Source organism: Sapajus apella, unplaced genomic scaffold (assembly GCF_009761245.1).
Source record: "Sapajus apella isolate SASKATOON/1434 unplaced genomic scaffold, GSC_monkey_1.0 scaffold55, whole genome shotgun sequence".
Classification (NCBI taxonomy): Eukaryota; Metazoa; Chordata; class Mammalia; order Primates; family Cebidae; genus Sapajus; species Sapajus apella.
The window spans coordinates 1,434,500-1,458,075 of record NW_022436995.1 but is presented as its reverse complement, the minus strand read 5'-3'; the positions used below and the strand labels follow the sequence as shown (position 1 = coordinate 1,458,075).

Below are 23,576 nucleotides of genomic sequence, written 5' to 3'. Positions count from 1 at the left end.
GTGAACCAGAGAAAATTTCAGAGAAGACACAAAACTGTGTGGTCTCAAGGAATATGAGTTTACCAGACAAGTGGAAAGAGGAAAAGGTATTAACAGTCATATAGATATAAAACAACAGAGCCATCTGGGAAATGTTATAACTTAGGTGTGTCTAGAGCTCAGGAACTACCAGGGATTGGACTTGGATATTAGACCAGATCACAAAGTCCTCTTGCTAAAGAAGATTTAAAATTAGGCTATCTCAGAGACAATTTGCACGGTATATCCAATACACAAGCCTAATGCACAGCACAATAAAATTATTTCCATTATTATTGTATAGCACTTAGAATATATTTTTTAACTTACACCTCCTCCTCTACCCTTCTGACCAACTCACAGGCAACACCATTTATACACAGCTTTGGGACTTCATTCCTACAACTTAAACAGCCTATCAACAGGTACATAGCAAATGCTAAATAAATGACTTTAAGAAAGAGGCATGTGTTAGGGGAAAAAAAAAAAATAAATAAAATTCAGTGGTTCTCAAAGCAGTTAGTCATTTGAATTATTTAGCTTATATAAACTGTAAGAATTGCATAAAGACTACTTGTGAGTTTGCTACAGATAAGGAAAGTGGTTCTAAATGCAGTAAGTGAAAAATAGCAGATTACAGTATGTGTAATATAATCCCACTAATATCTATTGTAAGTATATATGCATTTTTAAAAGCCTAGGGTAACTGACGACTTAAAGCAAAATAAATAAAAGCCTAGCAGGCTATTCATTTAGAAATAAAGAAGACTTGTAGGAGAACCTATCAAAAACTTGGGGTCCACACTGTCTAGGTTCCAAAAAGCTTCCAATCACTTAGAAACTCTGTGGCCTTAGATAAATATGCTAATCTCTCTGTGTCTCCACTTTCATTAAATGGAAACAACAGTACTTGTCTCAGTGGGTTATTGGGAGAATTATAAAGTGAGTTACAAAGCACTCAGCACAGTGTCTGTGATAAAGAAAAGGCTATGTGTGTTTCCTACACATATTTTTTTTCATCATCAGTAAAGTTCTTGAAGTCACAGATTTTTCCTATACTTTAAATCACAGAAGAACTAGTCTATGAAAAGACCCTCTTTGGTCCATCAGGTAATTTAAATACTTTTGTATTTATGTGTTCAGTAACTATTTACCAAGCATTTCCATATGCCAATTCTTGCTTGTGTTAATGTCTTTCAGCAAATGTCTTCCTAGGTCGTTATACCTTAGAAACCTGCCTGCTTCCTCTATTTCATCAAAAACAGAGAGTATATTCCTATCGACACGCTTTCTGTTTCTAACCTAACTCTGTATAACTTCTACCTCTAGCAAATTGATCATTAGTACTTTACAAATGCTTCATCAAAGTCTTCTACTTTTGGTAGTAAAGAAAAATTTAGAAAATAACTCACTTAAAAAGTACCTAGGTTTATACGATATTATTCATAAAAAATGTAACAAAAATAGAAAACATGCCAATTTTTAAAAAAAGCAAAGACAGTCCTCAAACTTGTTCAGAAAGACTTTCTGGATCCTTACTGATGGGATATTCTGCATAAAGCAGAAAACAGAACACAACAATTATTACACACAGAATTAGTTGTTTTAACAGTAATCAATACAAGGATACCAATCGTAACAGAAAAATCAGGGTGGAAAATTAAAATGGAATGATACCTGATTGTTTGAAAATAGATACTATTTACCATATAAGATGCATCCTTCACTGTTTTGGATATAAGGTGTTACAGCTATCCCAAGAACGTATATTTAGCAAATCATTAAGTTTAAAAAATTAAACATTTATCATGTGCCAGGCACTGTGTCAATCTAATGCCATAAATAAATAAACTTAGGTCCTATTTAATTATTCCTTCACTACTCTGAAATACCTTAGATAAGACAGAATTCCTGTGTTTCTTTATCTATTAAAATGTATAAGGAGAAAGTTCTATCTAAAAACAGTAAATTTTCTAAACACTTCATTCGGTATATGAAAAAATGTCAAAAGCAAGTATGCAGGTTATAATTAGCAACAAAATTTATTCATCTTTCCACCAAATAAAAGCTTACATAACATTTCAAGAGAATTGTAATTCTCAATACCACCAACTAATTATTTGAGTAATCAAAGACGTTTCAATAATCAGAATTTCCCACCTACCTCTGAAAATGATGACTATACAGCTGTGTTGGGATACCAAGAATACGATCATATATAGCTGTAACTTCTCTCAGGTTTCCCTGCTCATTTTCCCAGTTTATATACATTTCCCACAGTCTGTCAGAACGGAAATCTGTTCCTGCAGCTAGAACAGCATGCTCAAAAGTTCTGAAAAATTAAATTACTCTTAAGTTACCTTTCCAAGATAAAATCACTTTTAAAATATTTCTAAATTTAGAAGATATGCTAACTTCAAAAATTATATTCAACTGCTTCCTATGCAAGTTGGGATTAAAAGGTAGACAGAATAATGGAAAGCATACAACAGCTGCTTAAGGAGAATGAGAAAACAAAGGTAATAGGCTGGGCACGATGGCTCAAGCCTGTAATCCCAGCACTTTGGGAGGCCGAGGTGGGTGGATCACGAGGTCAAGAGATCGAGACCATCCTGGTCAACATGGTGAAACCGCATCTCTACTAAAAATACAAAAAATTAGCTGGGCATGGTGGTGCGTGCCTGTAATCCCAGCTACTCAGGAGGCTGAGGCAGGAGAATGCCTGAACCCAGGAGGCGGAGGTTGCGGTGAGCCGAGATCGCGCCATTGCACTCCAGCCTGGGTAACAAGAGCGAAACTCCGTTTCAAAAAAAAAAAACAAAGGTAATAGATAAACGTACTTTTTATGTAATTTTATTTTATATAAAATTAAATACAAAATGTACACATTGCAAATAGTTAGGAGTAGACATTTAAGAATGTGTTAAATCTGAAATGTCTGTTGTATAGATTTGTAACAGAAGACAAAACTAAAACAAGTAGGAAGTTCAAGAGAGGCAGATTTCACCTCAATTTAAGAATATTTTCACCAGAAATGGTGGCTCATGCCTGTAATTCCAGCACTTTGGGAGGCCAAGGTGGGCGGATCACCTGGGGTCAGGAGTTCAAGATCAGCCTGACCAACATGGTGAAACCCTGTCTCTACAAAAATTAGCTGGGCATGATGGCAGATGCCTGTAATACCAACTACTTGGGAGGCTGAGGCGGGAGAATCACTCGAACCTGGGAGGCAGAGGTTGCAGTGAGCCAAGATCGCATGATTGCACTCCAGACTGACGACAGAGACCCCATCTCAAAAAATATATATATATTTTCAAGCAAAAATAACTCTCCATCAAGGAATCCAGCTGTCTTGTAAGATAATAACTACACATTTTAAACCTCTCAAAAGACCTCTCAATTCTAAAATTCTATCATTAAAGTTTATCACAGGCTAGGCACAATGAATCGTATCCGTAATCCCAGCACATGAGGCCGGGAGTTTGAGACCAGCCTTGCCAACATGGCGAAACCCCATCTCTACTAAAAATACAAAAATTAGCCGGGTGTTGTGGTACATGTCTGTAATCCCAGCTACTCCAGAGTCTGAGGCACAAGAATCACTTGAATCTGGGAGGTGGGGCTGCAGTGAGCTAAAACCACACCACTGCACTCCAGCCTGGATGACAAGAGCAATACTGAGTCTCCAAGAAAAAAAAAAAAGGTTTGTTACAAAGTACTTTAAAATACCTAGTCATGTCAAGAGAGTTCTGTAAGCAATTTTAATCACTGGGTTAATACTCCAATGGAATAAAGCTTTTAGATACATACTTTCAAGATAAGTACCTTAAAATCAAGAGATTTTTTTTAAAGTATAAAAATATACTAAGTTAAACCACAATTTAAATAAAGCTCTAAAAAATTTTGAGTGGAACAAGAAAAATCAAATTCTACTGTTCATCTAGTATACAAAAATGCAAAATGTCTTTGTAAAAGGACAATGCAGCAGGGATTTTCCTGAAAGATAATATAAGAAACTAGGAAGCTATAGTAATTACACGTTTGGCACTGGCCAGGTTAACAGAAAAATGGATCAGTAGTACAGAGGCAAAGAAAACAAAAAGAGATCAATGTATTTGAGTATTTAGTGTATAATATGGAATATATTTTAATTCAACAGCGGAAAAAATGAAAGCCTAACGTCTATCTCAAGACAGAAATTAAAATCAGATAAATGAACAAGCAAAAAACTGTAAAAAAGTTAGAACAAAATACAGGATTTATAAATTTTTTGGTAAATAGGCACAAAACTCAGAAACCAGTAAGAATTCAAACAGCAGCACATTAAGGAAAAATAAAACTGCATATGATAAAAGACACCATATACAAAGTTAAAGACATACCAATACTGGAGGAAATATGTTTAACATAGCAATAAATGAATATGTTTAATGTAGAAATGAAAGAAGAGCATATATGTGTGTCTGTGCATGTATGCATGTGTGTATTTACTGTAAGGTTTTCAAAAGAATAAAATAGATGTTACTGTCCCTACAGAAGCCCAAAGGATTCATAAAATTAACCAGACACTGAAAAAAGTACGGAGGAAAGGGGAAGAAGGAGGTAATGAAATAAAGACAGAACGTTTAGAAGGTCTGCTTAATGAATGGTGAGAAATCTTCAACTTTCCTGCCCAGCTGTGGGGATTTCAGAAGCTAGGTTTCCCTTCCCCAGGGAAATCAAAGTATCTTTTTCTAAAGAAACTGCTTGGCTCAGGAATAAGATATAAGGTTACTATCACTGGGAGTCTACCAGCAAAAACCAGAGTGGCCACATGATTATGCTACTGTGAAACCCTACAGGCCAACTGGCAATGCCCCATACAAAACACACAGTGCTTCCATATAGCTTTTTTTTTTTTTTTTTTTTTTAATTTTAGACGGAGTCTCACTCTGTCACCCAGGCTGGAGTGCAGTATCACGATCTCAGCTAACTGTAACCTCTGACTTCCAGGTTCAAGCAATTCTCCTGCCTCAGTCTCCTGAGTAGCTGAGATTACAGACTCCTGTGACCATACCCAGCTGTTTTGTATTTTAAGTAGAGACAGGGTTTCACCATATTGGCCAGGCTGGTCTTAAACTCCTGACCTCAGGTGATCTGCCTCCCTCGGCCTCTCTAAGTGCTGGGATTACAAGCCTGAGTCAACATGCCCCCAGCCTGCTTGATGTTTCTTAATAAGCATAAAATCTCCTGGGTCTTTCAGCTAAGTTCATCTAAGAAAATTACTAATCTGCAATAGGAACAGAAATCCAGAGATCAGGTATCTCAGAGATAAAAATGAGTAAACAGAAAAATTTCACAGGAAACAGTGCTAACAGAAGAAAACCTCAACTGTCTTTAGTATCGTCAAAGAAACAATGAAAATATATGCAGCCATGAAACAAGAATTGGAGAGTATTAAAAAAGGAACATTTAGAGAACAAGAAAGATTCTTGGATATTAAGAATCTGATGGAAGATGTTTAAAATCCAATACAAGGGTCAAGAAGTACCTCAAAAAGCTAGACAAGGTCTAAGAGATGAAAAATAGGAAGAAGAAAAGAATAATTAAGAGGAGGTCCTATAGCCAACTATTAAAAACACCAGAGAAAATCAAGGCAAAGAAATTGTCAAAATAAGAATAACCATAATAAGAGTATTTCTAAGAATAGAAGGACATCAGAACCTAAGATCAAAAAGACCCACCAATAATCAAGATAAGTACCTTAAAAAGAAAATCCACATCAAAGCTCATCATTATAAAACTGCATTTACCTCAAACCCAAAGAGGAGATTCTAAAAGCTTCCACAGGAAAACATGTTATAGAATCTATTCTAGAAGAATTGTACTGGACTTCTCAAAAGCAACAGCAGAAGCTATAAAGACATAAAGAATGCCTTCAAAGTTCTAAAGAGAAAATAATTTTCAGCTCCAAATTCTATACCTTACCAAACCTTAAAATTATTTTTTCATCCAAGCATCCTTTAACAAGAAGTTATAGGACACACTTTTCTAAAAGCTGCACATGAAACAAAGAAAGAGTCAGATTTATTTATAAACTCACCCAGGAGTGAGGTAAAGGTAACTCCTAGAACCATGATGATAAGAAAATCCCAAGACAACTCTAGTACAGCAGACTAGAAGACCAGTCCAGATTATAGTAGAAAGGTTTCTAGGAGACACAACTCAAAGGAGAGAAAAAAATGGTACTTAAAAATATTTTTTAACAGGTCTGATTGTATAGAAAGCTATATTTAAAGCCTTTTACAAAGCTGGTTGGAGGTATGAAAAAAACCTTAAATGTTCAAAGAAAATTAGACAGATGGGCAGGGGAGGAGTAACCACAAAAAACCAAAAGGTTATAAAATGAAAGGGCAGTATAATGAAAAATATTTATAGGTTTTTAATCTCTTTTTTGAGACAGGGTGTCGCTCTGTCACCCAGGCTCGAGTGCAGTGGCACAATCTTGGCTTACCACAACCTCCACCTCCTGGGTTCAAACAATTCTCTTGCCTCGAGTAGCAGGGACTACAGACACACACCACCATGCCCAGCTAATGTTTGTTTGTTTTTGAGACAAGGTATCACGCTATCACCCAGGTTGGAGTGCAATGGTGTAATCACAGCTCACTGCAGCCTCAACCTCCTAGGCTCAAGCAATCCTCCCACCTCAGCCTCCCAAAGTGCTGGGATTACAGGTGTAAGCCATTGTGCTCATCCTTATTTATGGGTTTAGAATGATTAAAAAAAATACTGAAGCTGATTATTGAAACCTATCCTGTAGCTACAATGGAAAGATAAGGAATGGAAAAACAGAGTGTAAGCGGGTTAAAATTCTCATTTACCATAACAGATACAGGACGTCTACAACTAATAGAGAGAGAGAAAGAAAGCAATATACATCTACGGTTATACACATGGTGGAAAATGCCAGAAGAGCTAAAATACTTGAAGGGAGGTGGAGGGGTCACTTTTTGTTACAGTTTAACATTAGCTAACTTCTTAAACTGTATGCACATGCTTTTTTGAAAACCAAAAACAAATACATTAACAAATTACTGTAATCAATAAGAAAAAGATCATATAAAAGAAAAATGAGCAAATGCTATCAACAGGCAATTAAAAAATGGCTTATAAGAAGATGGTAAACCAAGATGAGTAATCAAGATATACACAAACTAAAACAGAGATGCTACTGGAGGTAAAACAAAAAAAAAAAATGTGGCACAGCTGTGGGAAAATTATTTTCATACACTGTGGGAGTTAAGAACTGATACCGTTTTGAAGGAACATTTGATAAAACTTAGCTGTGTGTTCCCTTTGACAGAAGCTCCATTTCTAGTACATTCTACAAAAATATTGACTTGTACAGCGATGTTCACTGTAGCACTGATTATCTCCTATAAATAAGGATTTGGTGAAATAAAGTATAGTATTTTGGCATTATAAAATACTTTTTGCAATGGTTAAAAATATAGCAGGAAGGGATTCCCAAACATTGTTAAATAAAAAAAAGTCAAACAGCAATATGAAAATACACATACAAATATGTACATATACCTACATCTGAAAGAACACACGCCAAGATATTAACCATGAGGAGTGGAATTGGGGACATAAGGAAAGGGGTATGGAAGGTAGGAGGGCTTTATTATCTGCATTTTCAAATCATAAAGCATAAGTTTATTACATGTATTATTTTTTAACAATGGAAAAAACTTCCAGCTTAGCTTATCATGAGCTCTATTATCAACATCAGAATAATTATTTGCATCTGAAAATACATTTGAGTATCAATGTTCCACATACCCTCTTATTGTATTGTGTGTCTCAGGATCACCAGGGTCCAATGTTTCTTTTAAGAAGTTTATATAATGTATCCAGAGGTCAACACTAAGAGGTATTGCCTGAAGCCCCCGCCGATAAACCTAAGAAGAAAACAGCAAACTGTACTTCAAATATTTATTTATTTCTTAACAGAGAGGCAACACTGTGTTATCCGGTGAACCTTAGAAATACTAATTACTGGAATTTTGTTTAAATAATCTACCATTACCATTTGGGTGGAGGTTGGATAGAACATGGCAATGTTCTGATCCCCACGTGCAGAGTCTTGATCTTCAAAGCGCAGCAGTCCCTGCATTCTGACCGGGTTGTGTGGGCAGGCTTTGGGTTACAGACCATAGGGCACAGACCCATTAGAGCATCAATGACAGCGTCTGACCAAAAATGCAATAAGACGTAGCAAATGTGACTAGCAAACCAACTATATTGTTTGGAAAATGAGAAATAAATGTAAGTGAGAGAAAAGCCCTGCCCTACTTGTTAAGCTGCAGTGTAATACAGAGGCTTGCACTGCAAAGCTTGACAAACTGTAGAGGTTTAACGCACCTGCCAACAAAGAGAGAAAATATTAGCTACAAATGCCACAAGAGTGACAAATGCAAATAAATACCCTATAAAAATTGTTTGACCATAAATGGTAGGTACTGCCAGCCAAAAAAAAAAAAAAAAAAAAAAAAAAAAATCTTTGTTTTGTTATTAATTGGCTTACAGTACCTATTGGAGATTACTTTATTCAGTGATGTACGCACCTCATCTGATTGTTTAATGTTGTCGTGCCGCTTTTCAAGGTCTGCATACTTTTTCCAGTAACCATAGCAATACGGATAGTGTATGAAAAATTTGTCAAATGCCTTCCTGGCAGCCATCAAGTGATTCTGATAAAAATAAAACCGTATTTAAATACTGTGGAAATTTCTGTCAAAAAAATATTTATTATTCCTTTCAAATGTTATTATCTAAAAAATATAAATAAATGGCAGGCTTAAAAAGTACATATACAGACTGCTCTGCCAATGGAGAAGTCATTCTTTCACTCCTTTACTTTCTTAATAAACTTGCCTTCACTTGGAAGAAAAAAAAAAAAAAAAAACACACATGCACACAAAAACCTACAGAGGCAGCAGCCCCCTTTTCCTTCTAAATGCAATTGAAACAAAAGGAACTAATTTTATCAACTTTGTATTTCAGCAATTTTCCACACACACACACTTCAATTATTACAAAACATTAAGTGTTGACACCACTGACTCTCCACAACCTAAAAAAGCTATAAGCTATTTTCAAAGCTAAAAATGTATCTACCTAATGTTATTCAACTTCATCTGAAAATTATGTCGATTTTAATCATAAAACAATAAAGACTATTGTTTCATTATAAATTAATAGGACTTATTTGTTCCTTCAGATACCATTTAAATAGTTACTAACCTCCTGTTCTACATACTGAAGCAAATACACCCAGCCTGTAAAATCCTGAGGATTATTTTCTACGGTTTTCCAAAATTTTTCATATTCTGGAGGGAAATTTGCTTCTGTTTCTGTCAGCGTCACTGGAAGGTCCACAGCACTTGCCATTTCACTTTCTTCTGTAGCTGCATTCACATTGGGAGAGTCATCGGGTGACTGTTCCATTTCTGTAACATTCATAATCTCAGTACTGAAATCAGCAGGATGTTCTACCACTACCTCTGAACTGTTGCCTGTGCTGCCATTACTAGAATTTCTGTATTCATCCATGTGAGAATTTTGCATAGCTACTTATTTTGTCTTCAGTTAATAATCTGTGGAAACACAAAGAGAGAAATATCTTTCAAATGTCAATAAAATTATTTGGCCTCAACAACCCTTTTAAAAAGCCCTAATTTAGTATTAAAGAAACATGAATTTGATTCTTAATCTCCCCTACAAGTCAGAATCACAAGGTTCATTAGCTTTTATATTATAAATAAAATTATAAATTATTGACAAAACTACCATTTTGTTGCTGGTATTTGAATAAAATCCAAATAACTATGGATTTGTTACCTCATTCATTAAAAAAAAGGACTCTGCCTGCTACTTAATGAAGAAATACTGTTTAAAATTCAGTGTTTCTTATTTAGGTAAGAATCTGATTCAGTGCCTGAATACCACCTTGCTATCAATCACTGGAAAACAGCCTATCTCTAATAACTGTTCTGCAGGCTAAGAGTAAAACTGACTAAAATTCTGGTCATGGTTATAAACATTTCAAAAGGAAGTTCATCACTTAGCTAGGATAAAGTTTTAGAAAAGAGAAAATGATATTGCTTAAATATATTTATATACTTATGAATTTTAAATCCTGACAGCTTGGTTTCAATTTTAAAAAAGATATAAATTATGGTTTTAAAAATTAAAAAGTAATTTTTTAAGTGAATAAAAAATACATTTAAAGGGCCAGGCATGGTGACACGAAGCTGTACTCCCAGCTACTCAGGAGACGCTGAGTCAGGAGGATCGCTTGAGCCCAGGAGTTTGAGGCTGCCTAAGCTTTGACCATGCTACAGTATTCCAGCCTGGGCAACAGACCACCACCCTACCTCTAAAAAACATATTTGAGAAAGGCTTACAGTCTGGATAATAACTGCATAACATATTTAAAATTATGTCATCTAATTTTTAAGGCTACAAGATAAGGAATTATTGCTTTAAGGTAGTACCACAACATATTTTCATAATTACCTTCATCTCTTTCACTAACAGCTTAAGTGAAAACCAAATCATTAAATTACAGGGCATGTCTGTTTTTTTTTTTAAATGAGGGATTATTCTCAAAATTAAGCAGACCATAAAATGGATTTACTCTTAAAATATACCTGGAATACACTGCTACTTAATATATTAATAGTACAGTTCATTAAAAAGATGATTAAAACTGTAAAGATAATAGTGCAAAGGAAGAAATGCAAATGACCAATAAATATATAAAAGGATTATATCTTTACTAATAAAGATATAAACCAAAACGATGAGTGTACCACACACCAACTGTCAACTGAGCATATTTTATACTATGGGAATAATCAGAAAAGGTCATATATTTGTTTCAGGGCATTCAATACCAGAACTGTCGTACAGCAAAAAGGGAGGGTGTATTAAGAAAAAGACTGCTTTAATAAATGGCATACACATATAATGGAATAATAAGAATTAAAAAGGAAATACGTATATCTTCACTGATACAGAAAAATATCCATTACACACATATATAAATATACGTGTGTGTGTGTGTATAATTCTTATTTCTTAAAATGGAGTCTTGCTCAATTGCCCAGGCTGGAGTGCAGTGGCACAATCTCGGCTTACTGCAACCTCTGCCTCCCAGGATCAAGCTATCCTTCAGCCTCAGCTGCTCTAGCTGGGATTACAGGCACACACCACCATGCCCAGCTAATTTTTGTATTTTTAGTAGAGACAGGGTTTCACCATATGGTCCAGGCTGGTCTCGAACTCCTGATCTCAGGTGGTTCACCTGCCTTGGCCTCCCAAAGTGCTGGGATTACAGGCATGAGCCACCTTGCCCAGCCAGTACTTTAAAAATACATATATATGCATACATACATGCACTCACAGATTTATAAGGATTTACACCAAATAAAATACAATGAAACTGTCAGCTGGTGTTAACAGTTGTTTTCCATACAAAAGTGAGATGTGTGCTTTATTCTTTTTGCTTATCTGCAATTATTTAACTGAATTGGGTGGAGAACTTTTCTGCTATTTTTTTTAAAAAGCCAGTATAGCTTGACTGGATGCTTTTTTTTTTTTTTTTTTTTTTTTTTTAACAATTTTATGACTACCACACTTTAAAAATTTGGGTTTCATTACCATCTATGCAGAAGTTTGCAAATCTAGCTCCAAACAAGTCAACTAGTAAGCTGTTTAAAACTAATATAGATTCCTTACCTACTCGAGTGATTCTGAGGTCTAGGAAGGGTCAAGAAAGTTATACTTCTACCAAATTATCTAAATAATTCCAAAAAACAGAAACTTATTTATTTGTGGGTAAACTCTGAACAGTGTAACTTCTGGATCAAATAATAAGCATGTATTAAATTTGGGAAGATGCTGACAATTTATCTCTGGAAAAGTTGCACTAGTCATCCGGCAGACACTTTTAGTTGCCTACCCAATATCCCCTCTCACTACTCGTAATTTCCTTACTAACAAAAGACTGATTTCATTCAAAGCAGCAATATACTTAATCTCATGTAAGTGACCAGAAAACTGAAAAGAACATCTGCTGCAGAGCTCTGAGAAACATTCTGCTTTTTTGATAAGAAGGGACAATCACAACTAATGTGGTTCTTCCTTCTACCAACGTATTCTTACCTTGCATTTGACCATATCTGAAACAACTCATGTATATAAAGTAGTTTATAAGGGATTGACCAAGAAAATTAAGAAATACCAACCCTGACATCATCAAGCTGCTAACAAAATGCCACCTTCCTATTGTGTGAGGAAATAAATTCCTATTTGTTTAAACTCCTATCAATATACAAGTTTTCTGTAACTTGGAGACAAAATGAATTCCTAACCAATTCACCCATCAATAGTGCATGAGACTGTCCATTGCTTTATATCCTCGTCAACACTAGGTATCACTTGGTCATCTAATTTTTTTTTTTTTAACAAAGTAGCACCTCATTTTGATTTTCATTTCTTTACGAGTGAAGTAAAATTTTTATTTCTTTTTTTCCTTCTGCCTTTTCACATCTTTTGTCCATATTTTTTGTTCATTACTAACTTTTGTCTTCTTGGTCTGTATACACTCTTTGAACTAAGAAAATCAGATATTTACAAAATACATTGCAAAGTGTTATTATAAGTTTGTCATATTAGTTTTACACTTGGGAGCGTGTCTGTGTGTGACCCCTCTGAAATTGTCACACAGATATAAAATCCAGATTTTAAAATATTTTCACCATTTCAAAATGTAGCATGCTTAGACAAGGTGGCTCATGCCTATAATCCCAAAACTCTGAGAGGCCAAGGTGGGTGGATCGCTTGAAGCCAGGTGTTCCAGACCATCCTAGGCAACAAAGTGAGATTCTGTCACTACAAAAAAATTTAAAAATTAGCTGAGCACAGTGGCGTGTGCCTACAGTCCTAGCTACTGAGGAGGTTGAGGTGGGAGAATTACTTGACTGACCAGCAGTTCAAGGCTGCAGTGAGCTACAATCACACCACTGCACTCCAGCCTTGGAGACAGAGTAAGATTCTACTAAAATCAAGAAAAAAAAAAAAAGAACAAAATACTATGAAGACATTTTTTTTCCTAAGAAAGAATACATTTTAAATGTTAAATCAAAAGACCTTTTGAATCTGAATGCCACTGGAAGAATCAGCTATAACCAGGTAAATCTAGGGAATATACAAAAATATGAACGGAAAAACTGGGACATGGGGGGAGGGGGAGATGTAGACGAAAAATTTTCAATGCCTGATGGAGGTCCAGCATTATATTACATTCCTTGTAGTGACATTTAAGTGTAAAATAAAGTTCTCACTCACTAAGGTCTACTGACCATGTAGAGAAAGAGCAAGCACACAAAACACACCACACACACATTTGGAGATAAGCTTTCAAATGAAGCAAAGTCAAAGATTAGAAAAAAATCATTTGAAAACGACAGTAATCTATAGATGAAAAATTTCATTAAATATAATTAACTTTGAAAAATCATGGAATAATGAATAAAGAATAGTAAACCATTCTAGACTATGGAACAACCCATTAAACAACTCTTCTTGACAGCAGACAAGAAGGTAGAAATGATGACTGGAAAGTTAAGAGAGAAACAGAATGACCAGAATGAAGCGGTTGGTACTGAGAAGTAGAAAGATAAAAGCAGAATAAGTAGCATGGAGCCAGATTATGGACACAAGAATTTGAGAAGAAATTATACAAAATGCAAATCCAGCCAATGCATAATAAGAGAGAATCCAAAGTATTAGACTACCAGAAAAAGTAAGTTCCCTTCTAGTTGAATGAATGCTTAATGTCACAACTTTTCCAAGTTTAACCACTTCAGGCCCTAGGAATAGGCAAAGTAACTTGTAAATTTATTTTGCTTTTCCCCCCTTCCTTTAAAGAAAAAGATACATTTCAAGATTAATTTTCCATATGCAAATTGAGCTCAGTTTAAAAACAAAAAACACTACAGACTGATATATTCTGAGTCATTAACTAGCTACCTTAACCTAACTTCATACTTGAGACATAAAGGTTTCTTCTGGAATCAGCAAATTTACCACACCCCTGCATCTTCAGAGACTGTCAATTACTCCACACCCTGCAATCACGGTGTTGTAAAAAGATTTAAGAACATCAGCCTTATGCTTACAGAGATCATTTTGATAATTACTTCATAAATCACAGAGTCAAAATAATACACTAAAGTTATTTTTTAATGAGTTACTCCGACATATTCTTTATATGTCAATTATTACCAGTTTACTCTTAACAACAACCAACAACTTTCAACTAGCAACATAAAATGGGAAAGGGTACAGAATAGCTATTAAAAGAAAGAAAATGGGCCAGGCCTGGTGGCTCCTGTCTGTCATCTCAGCACTTTGGAAGGGCAAGCAGGCAGATCACCCCTGAGTTCCAGACCAGCCTGGGTAACATGGCAAAGCCCATTCTCTACAAAAAGTAAAACAATTAGCCAGAGGCTGAAGTGGGAGGATTGAGCCTGGGGAGTGAAGGCTGAAGTGAGTTGTGATTGTGCCACTGTACTCCAGCCTGGGTGACAGAGCCAGACCCTGCCTCGAAAGAAAGAAAACAAGTGTGATACTGACATAAAAACAGCCATATAGACCAATGGAATAGAGAACGCAGAAATAAACTCCCTTGTCAAATGGCCCTCAACAAAGTGCTAAGACTATTCAATGAGGAAGGGATCATCTCTTCAAATGGTGCTTGGAAAACCGGATATCCATGTGCAATAGAATCAAGTTAGACCCTCATCTTACACTACACGTAAAAATTAAGATGGAGTAGGGACCTAAATGTAAAACCTAAAACTATAAAACTCCTAGAAGAAAACATAGGGGAAAGCTTAATGATACTGGGTTTGGCAATGAATTCTTGGATAATGCCAAAAGCACAGGCAAACAAAACCAAAAATAGACAAATAGGACTATGTCAAAATTAAAAGTTTTTGTGCATCAGAGGACACAACCGCAGAGTGAAAAGGCAACCTACAGAATGGGAGAAAATATTTGCATATCATATCTCTAATAAGGGGCTAAGTAATCATCTTCTCTCCACTGTATCAGTAATTTTTAAACTGCAGATTACTTCAGACCAGTTTCTTTTCTCTTCTTCAAATGGAAAACAGAAAAAAATTTAGCACAGCACTTTGCATAGTAAAAGTATATTGTTTTATGATAGTTTAATGTAATAATACACATACACATGTAATTCAGCTATTGTATACTGAGTTGCCTGGCACACAAAGACACTCATTACTTAAGAAAGAATGAAGAATATAATCTGCACTGCTCTAACTTCAATTACTAGCTATTAATGACAATAAGAGATATTTATTGAGCAAATATTTTGTTAAATGCTACCTTCCCTTTTAAGGATGACAAAACCAAAATTCATTAAGGTTAGATAACTTGTCTAAATTTGTACTAATAGTAAGAAATAGAGCCAAAATTCAACCTCATCCTAACACCAAAACTCTTGCCTCTTCTCTATTAACTTGTACAGCCCAGAGATTCTATTTCTGTTGAGTTTTATTTTGTTTTTTTCCAATTCCACTCCTTTCAGCTTCAGAGCCTTAGTAAACACGGTTTTTTCTACCTGGATGCTTTCTTATCCCTTTACCCCACCCCACACTCTGACTCAGTGCCTTCAAACTAACTAAAGCCTAATCTTCGGGGCAAAGTTTACTTTTTAATTTTTTTTCAACAATTGCTCAGAGAGTAGTTGTTTTCATAATTAATCCAAAATTGTCGTAAGAAATGCCATCATCACAGAGGGCCAAGTTTAACATCACTTCCTGAAAACTGTCCTCATATCCCCAAATAAGGTAGGTTGCCCCCAATCATGCCCCCACAGCATTCTTTTTCTCCATAGCACATAACACATTTGTGATACTTGTTCAATGTGTATCTTCTCTACTAGATTACATGTTTCTTGAGAGTAAGGACAAGATCTACCCATAAATAGGGATATAGTACACCTAGAGGCCTAGTATACACTCAATTCATTGAACACTAAACAAATAACGTCTTCAGTCACCCATACTAAAACCCAGTATACTGCTTTCATAGCCAAATGGAAAGTGGTAAGTGTTTGGGCTTTAGAGGCCAAAGAACAGACTTCTGGCTACACATTAGGGAACTGTGAGCCAATTACATAACCTCTCTAAGCCTCATTCACAAAATAATCAAACATATCTTGTTATAAAAATGAATGATCCCCTATCCCAAAATGTATACAATTATGATCTGTCAATCAAAAATAATAATACACTCTGGGCCATGCATGCAGTGGCTCACACATGTAATCACCACCTAGCACTCTGGGAAGTCGAGGTGAGAGGAGTGCTTGAGTTCATGCGCTCAAGATCAACCTGGGCATCAGAGGGAAACTCCGTCTCCACAAAAAAATTTAAAAACTATCTGGGTATGGTGGCACATGCCTGTGGTCCCAGCAACTTGAGAAGCTGAGGCAGGATTATTTAAGCCCAGGGAGGTAGAGGCTGTAGTGAGCGGACCATGTCAGTGCACTTCAACCTGGGAAACAGGGCAAGATAATACACCTTAAAAAATTAACCATCCCCTTCTTTCCATTCACACTACTAATGTTGTATTTAAGTAATTATTTTCTCTCCTGTTGATCAATGTTTTTCAAACTGTGGATTGCTTCAAACCAGCTTCTCTTATTTTTTTTGAGACGGAATCTTGCTCTGTCACCAGGCTGGAGTGCAGTGGCACAATCTAGACTCACTGCAACCTCTGCCTCCTGGGTTCAAGCAATTCTCCTGCCTCAGCCTCCAGAGTAGCTGGGACTATATAGGTGCGCACTACCACACCCAGCAAATTTTTGTATTTTTAGTAGAGATGGGGTTTCACCATGTTGGCCAGGATGGTCTCTATCTCTTGACCTAGTGATCCGCCCCGCCTCGGCCTCCCAAAGTGCTGGGATTACAGGCATGAGCCACCGTGCCCGGTCCTCATTTCTTTTTTTTTTTTTGAGACAGAGTTTCGCTCTTGTTACCCAGGCTAGAGTGCAATGGCGCAATCTCAGCTCACCACAATCTCTACCTCCTGGGTTCAAGCAATTCTCCTGCCTCAGCCTCCCGAGTAGCTAGGACTACAGGTGTGCGCCACCATGCCCAGCTAATTTTTGTATTTTCAGTAGAGACGGGGTTTCACCATGTTGACAAGGATGGTCTCGATCTCTTGACCTTGTGATCCACCCGCCTCAGCCTCCCAAAGCGCTGGAATTATAGGCGTGAGCCACCACACCCGGCCCCTCATTTTTTTAAATACAGAAAAATATATATATACCAGAGTGCATGCACACATTAAGGGTATATTGTTGGAGCACACACAATTTAACTGTTTACTGAGTTAGTGATGTCCATGAACATCTTATTGTGGACTGCAGTAAAAAATTTTGAGAAACACTGCTGCACTACTGCTACAGATAAATATTACTTGAAAATTAAATTTCCTGATGACAGCTCAACAGGAGTAAAAGGAAAATAAATAAATTCACTGAGAAAGAGGCCTTATCAGTTTTGTTCACCGCTGTCCCCCAGAATCTAAAATAATACTTGCTATGTAACAGCATAACATCTCTGAATGATATATCCAGTCCCAACTTAACTTTCCAAAATCTTACAATACTCCTCCTCATTGCCATTTCCAGAACCCCTCAGAGTCTTCCTTTCTGAGCTTTGACACAAGCTGTTCCCCTAGACTAACAAAAGTCCTCCTTTTTTCAACTCACCAAACCAGTTGATTCCTTTTCACTACATTACACTTTATTATAAAATAGTATGATAGACACAAAGTACACGAGTATAAAAGGAAACATAAAGTGATTATGCAGTATATAAAAAATACATTTACCATACCTTTCACATTTAGTATAGTAAACATTTCAGTGGCAATTATGCCATCTTAAAATTTAAAAGGTCTTTTGGAGGATGACTTCAATTACCAACACTTAATTAAAAATGGGACATTTGACCTAATACCTTATTTTTTTTTTTATTATCTGTATATCCCTTATTCCTCTAGAGGTACTTAAAAATTATACTACTGACTATTCTTTTTCACAAAGAGAGCAATATATAAAAATCTGAAGTCATCACTAAAGACCGAAAGGAATTTTGGGTACAGCAAACCAAGTAGCTTTGCAATACACAAATCACTTTGTGTCTCATTCACAAATAAGGCAGACTACAGATTTGGGATGTAAGAAGAAAAGTGGCTATCATAACCAACGGTTTTGGTGGCTGTTTTTAGGGGCAAAGTAGACTAAATAGTCACAGGCTGAATTTTTAAAGTCTCCACATATTAAGCACTGTGTTCTAGAAACTAGACTTTGCATACGTATTTACATAAATGTCTACCTCATCTTCGGATCTTTGGAAAACTTACCATTTGGCTGGAACTATACTACTTTCTTCCTCCCTTGGCTACTTTCAATTTTTTTAAAAAGCCCTATCTTCCATGGAGATTTGTTAAAACATACCACAGAAAACAGCACACACAATTTTTATCATTTGACTTTTAAACATCATCTTTCTTATTCAATTATAAGATAAGCAAATAAAAATATTCTGAGACTTTAAACAAATAGTGTCTCCTACCATCTACTTTTAGACATCTATGTTCAACCCCTACCAGAGTTGGCAATCTAAATACTAGTCTTCTTTAACAGGACTCCTTTCCATTACTTTATCCCTGCTAGAGAGTGAACAGTGGAAAGTTCCAACTTTTGCAACTGTAGAATGAGGTTATAAATCTAGAGGGAGGAGGGAAACTTGACAGTAGACGCTTGTTCTTTTCACTCCATTTAAGCTCCCATAGAGCCAAAAACACTTAAGTTCCAACATGAAATCTATACCTCCCTGTCCGAAACTTATTTCTTAAGTCTCACACTTTCTCAGCTGTAGCAAATTTTATTTCTGAACAGATTAAATCAGTTGCTAGAGAAATAATCTTAAGTCCTCAAACAGAAGGCCATATGAGTATCACACGAAAAAATAACATTTGAATCGGCATAAATTTACATGGTATTATGGCATCATCAATAATACACTGAAGAGTAATTATTTATTAACTTCAAGTATTAATTAACATAAAGATGTGATTTTAGAGTGAGAAAAATACAAGTGCTGGTCTCTAATTACCAAAGTTGAACATTCTTAAACAAATTCCCTTAAAATACCTTACTAAGATATTTGATGTCTGTTTTTTCTGTTCTACCCTATCCTGCCAAAAGCTTAGGGTGCTGTGACTTAGGGTCGCTTAAGTGTTGCTCGTGCAGTCAGACGGCAGAACGCGCCCTACAAGGCGTTCAAATGCCTTAGTAATAGAATGCATATTCTGTCTTCCCAATCCTCTGGCGGCTGCGAATGTGCTCCTTGCATTTCAGGCCATCCCAGCCTCACTGTGTTCCGCTCCGGGGAAGCAAGGGTTTTAGAATTTCACCCAAATCTCTTCCTAAATCCAGGGGAAGGAGGTCCAACATTTCCCCACCCTACCTAACGCACCCCACAAGTGAAACGTGTGGTCTAAGAAAAAAATACCTTGCACCGCTCCACCCAACAGGTGGGAAGGAGAAAGGAAGGGACAGCTGGGCGCTGAGTCCAAGCCAGGCCTCAAACACGGCGGGAGAGGGAGGCCGCGGCCCCAGCGCGGCCTGAAACCCGTCAGGCGCCTTTCTGTCCCAAGTACCGCCCTCCGCCCCCAGCTAATTTCAAGGAGCCCGCCCCAGCAGACCTTATGAAGGATGCCACTCGATGCCATGAGCCGAAGCCTGGGACAACCCTAGCTGAAGAAGGTACTACACCGCCTCAGTCCCCACAGCCACCACAGCAGCCGCCACCCGCGCCACGGCCGCCAGGTCCAGAGCACGATGCGCATGCGTCGGCGTCCCGGGAGGCGAAAACGTCACGTGAGTCCGCAGCGCGCAGGCCTGGCCCTCCCTGGAATCAGCCCCGCCCTGTCTCCAGCGAGGGCGGGGACCGCTGCTCACACCTGCTTTTCCCTGTGGTAGGGACTTCCCAAAGGACAGAAGGCTGGTTTAGGGCCTTTTACACGCCTTATCTGAAACACAGCGCCCTGACGCCTCCCCTCCAAAAAAGGTAAAATGTCATTTTTGGGGGCAAATCTAAGGTTTTCCCAACAATTGTTCAAGCTTTCACACTAAAAAATTTACCTAAAAACGGGCAGAAATTCAGCGTTAAACCCACAAATCTCAACATGGTATAGACCCTGGGCCCACTCGTTTCCAGAAAACTAAACAACTGTGGACTTAGGGGTTTGGAGAACGCGCTATTGTTAACGAAAAAAGTATTTAGTGACACTTGTTAAAACACGAAAAGAGGCCGGGCGCGGTGGCCCACGCCTGTAATCCCAGCACTTTGGGAGGCCAAGGCGGGTGGATCACGAGGTCAAAAGATCGAGACCATCCTGGTCAACATGGTGAAACCCCGTCCCTACTGAAAATACAAAAATCAGCTGGCCATGGTGGCGCGCCTGTAGTCCCAGCTAATCGAGAGGCTGAGGCAGGAGAATTGCTTGAACCCAGAAGGCGGAGGTTGCGGTGAGCTGAGATCGCGCCATTGCACTCCAGCCTGAGTAACAAGAGGGAAACTCCGTCTCAAACCACACACACACACACACCTGGGTAACAAGAGGGAAACTCCGTCTCAAACCACACACACACACACGGACTTTATTAAGGACCATCGCAGTAAGTATAGGGACCACTAACTGCAGTGGAGACTTACTAGTGGGGAAGAGATATTGGGCTCAACTCCCGGTGCAGCATGGGCAAGTGCAGATTTGTAGCCAAGGAGAAGTGTTAAGTGAATGGAAAATTACTAAGAGGAAACATCAGGGTGAGGGGAATTCTGGCTAAACCCACCTAATAGGATTTTTGCTGAAGATAGGCCAAGATAATCAATCAGACACCACCTGGGGGTGGTGGAGGCTGAGGAACTTGAACAGATTTTGAGGATGATCAGCTATCAAGGATAGGGGTCTATTGCTAATCTGACTTAGCACACTTTTTTGCTAAAACTGGATTTTACCAAAAAAGTGTACAGAAGAGCCTAGCAGAAGATACAGAAGCCTGACTAAATTTGGCCAAGCAAAAAACAAAACAAAACAAAAAACCTTTAAAGGAATATGTTATTCTCTGAACAAATTGAGAGGAGATGTGTGTTAACAATCTTACTCCTTTTCAGTTGTACCGCCATTTCCACTTTAATTAAAAAAAATTTCTTTCAGCCGTCTCCACTTAAAGAAAAAAAAAATTTCTTTCAAATCTGACCTCTCTCCCTTTAAGATTCTGTTACACTTGTGACCCTGCATTCAGCCATCATTTACCATGTAATCTCTTGTTCAAGGTGGAGTAGTATTACTACTGGGCTCCAAATTCCTCATCTGGTATCTGTCTCCTCTGGAAATAATTATCTGCAAGATGATGTTTCCTGTCACCAGCACCTTTCCTTCCAAATAGCAAATTCAGTCTTTTGTTCTACCTTTTACTTTCATCAAACTGCACCTAGTTGTACCTTTCCCTTTCCATTTGCCTCTTCAACACTCCAAGCTAACTTTTTTGAATTATCTGACAGTGTGGCCGGGTTATTATTTTTTTTTTACAGGTTTAAACAGCACTTTTAAAATGTCTTCTATGGGAAGAATAGTCAAGGGAGTGATATGTTGGGAAGACAGGCCAGAGTTTGCTGCTGGCACTGTTCCACAGTGACTGGCAAGACCTTCACTCCTTTTCTGGTTCTTTGGTCTTTCCTAAAGTGGCCTCAACTTCTTCATCAGTAAATAAGGTTATCTCTGAGATATCATTCACTCAAATAGCCATTTTGTAAAAATCTACTTGCTTCTTCAGCTTTATTCACTGTGGATTTATTGTTTTTATCTAGTTTTTACATTTTACCTTTCAAACCAGTGCTATTGCTCTCACTCCCCTGCTTAAAAACCTAAACTTTTAGAATGGAAAATGGAGTGTTTCATAATCATGCCAGCCTTCTCACTGTTTCTGCCTCCCCGTAACTCCAAAGAACCTACTGTTCCCACAGTGCTTTTATGTGTCTAAACTTTACGTGGGCTCTTCCCCTTGTCTAAAATGTGATCCCCATTGGCAGAAACACACATTATCTTAAAAATTGATTTAGCCGCCTGGGCATGATGGCTCACGTCTGTAATCTCAGCACTTTGGGAGGCCGAGGCAGACAGATCACAAGGTCAGGAGTTCAAGACCAGCCTGACCAACGTGGTGAAACCCCATCTCTACTAAAAATATAAAAATTAGCTGGGTATTGTGGCACGAGCCTGTAATCCCAAATATTCAGGAGGCTGACGCAGGAGAATCACTTGAACCCAGGAGGCGGAGGTTGCATTGAGCCAAGATCATGCCACTGCACTCCAGCCTGGGCGACAGAGGGAGATTCCATCTCAAAAAAAAAAAAAACTTTGATTTAGCCTTAGTTGACTTTTTAAAAATTGTGTGTCACAATTATAAGCTTTGGGAAGAAAAAAATATTATACCAAATGCTGTAGTTTAGAGGGTGGTGGGTTCTAAAAAACAATGTTTAAAGTCATGGGATCTCCAAAACAGAACATAGAAATCAGACAAATGGGAAATGATGTTATTTATTAATGTATTTCTTCCATTTGCCCCTCCAGATCACGGTCTTTCCAATTTACCCTGCTCCATTCTTTGGAGATTGACCCTTATAGACCATATCAATAGGTTCTCTTGCTTCCTGGTTTCTGGTTGAGCGTGGCCAAGAGAAAGTTCTGGCAGAATGGAAGTGAGGTCAGGGTATTTATTCCTCCAGCTCCTTCTATGTGAGTAATCTCAGCTCTGATCAAAGTAGTCCTCTCCATATAATTTCCTTCTTCTAGGTTCCAGGTTTCCCTAAGCCCTGCCTTTATACATAATCCCTTATTAACTACTTCCCAAATTATGCTGATTTTTATTTGCCATCTATTTCCTTCTGGGTCCTGATTGATAAAGGAGCAAAATATAGCTTGTAATACCCAGTGTTAATCCCAGTTTCTGAGCTATTCAGTATTATTCCTGTTTATTCTCTTCAAAATGTTAACATTCCATGAAAAAATGCATAAAATACCTCATGGATCATTTAATTTACAGAATATATTTCTCTAGGGAATGAAATTTGTGTTCTTTTTCCTTTAAAATGTAAAACCTACCTTCAATGTATCTAACAATCAACTGATGCAAATTTAGCTAGCACCAGTGCAACGGTACAAAGGCAGAAGTCATAATTAATCTTAAAATCTGTAACTATTGTTTCAATGATGCATATCAAGTAGGGTTGAAGCAAAATGTAATGATGATTTCAGAGTTTACAACTGAGATCAAATGAATCTAACAGAGGCCTATTTTTTTTTTCTTTTTTTTAATTTTTTTTTTTTTTTTT

General features: G+C 37.4%; 1 protein-coding gene and 1 non-coding gene across 5 annotated transcripts in view; both read right to left on the bottom strand.

Moving 5' to 3' along the window:
• PRPF39 (pre-mRNA processing factor 39) overlaps window positions 1–20,028 on the bottom strand; it is a 31,762-nt gene extending 11,734 nt beyond the window's left edge. Inside the window, exons 1-7 of one of the 4 annotated variants that reach the window (XM_032244510.1) lie at window positions 19,885–20,014; window positions 9,310–9,662; window positions 8,631–8,756; window positions 8,359–8,427; window positions 8,093–8,255; window positions 7,846–7,964; window positions 2,183–2,350 (exon numbers count right to left, since the gene is read on the bottom strand). In XM_032244510.1, the coding sequence (XP_032100401.1) occupies window positions 2,183–2,350; window positions 7,846–7,964; window positions 8,093–8,179 (374 nt within the window). In that variant the 5' untranslated portion in view covers window positions 8,180–8,255; window positions 8,359–8,427; window positions 8,631–8,756; window positions 9,310–9,662; window positions 19,885–20,014. Of the gene's footprint in view, window positions 1–2,182; window positions 2,351–7,845; window positions 7,965–8,092; window positions 8,757–9,309; window positions 9,663–19,884 lie in introns of all 4 variants that reach the window. The other 3 variants (XM_032244509.1, XM_032244508.1, XM_032244507.1) reach the window with 3 other exon arrangements.
• LOC116527743 lies at window positions 15,832–15,897 on the bottom strand. Its single transcript, XR_004258706.1, has one exon. It is a non-coding gene; the product is annotated as a small nucleolar RNA SNORD58 (small nucleolar RNA).
• Window positions 20,029–23,576: the final 3,548 nt, after the last annotated feature.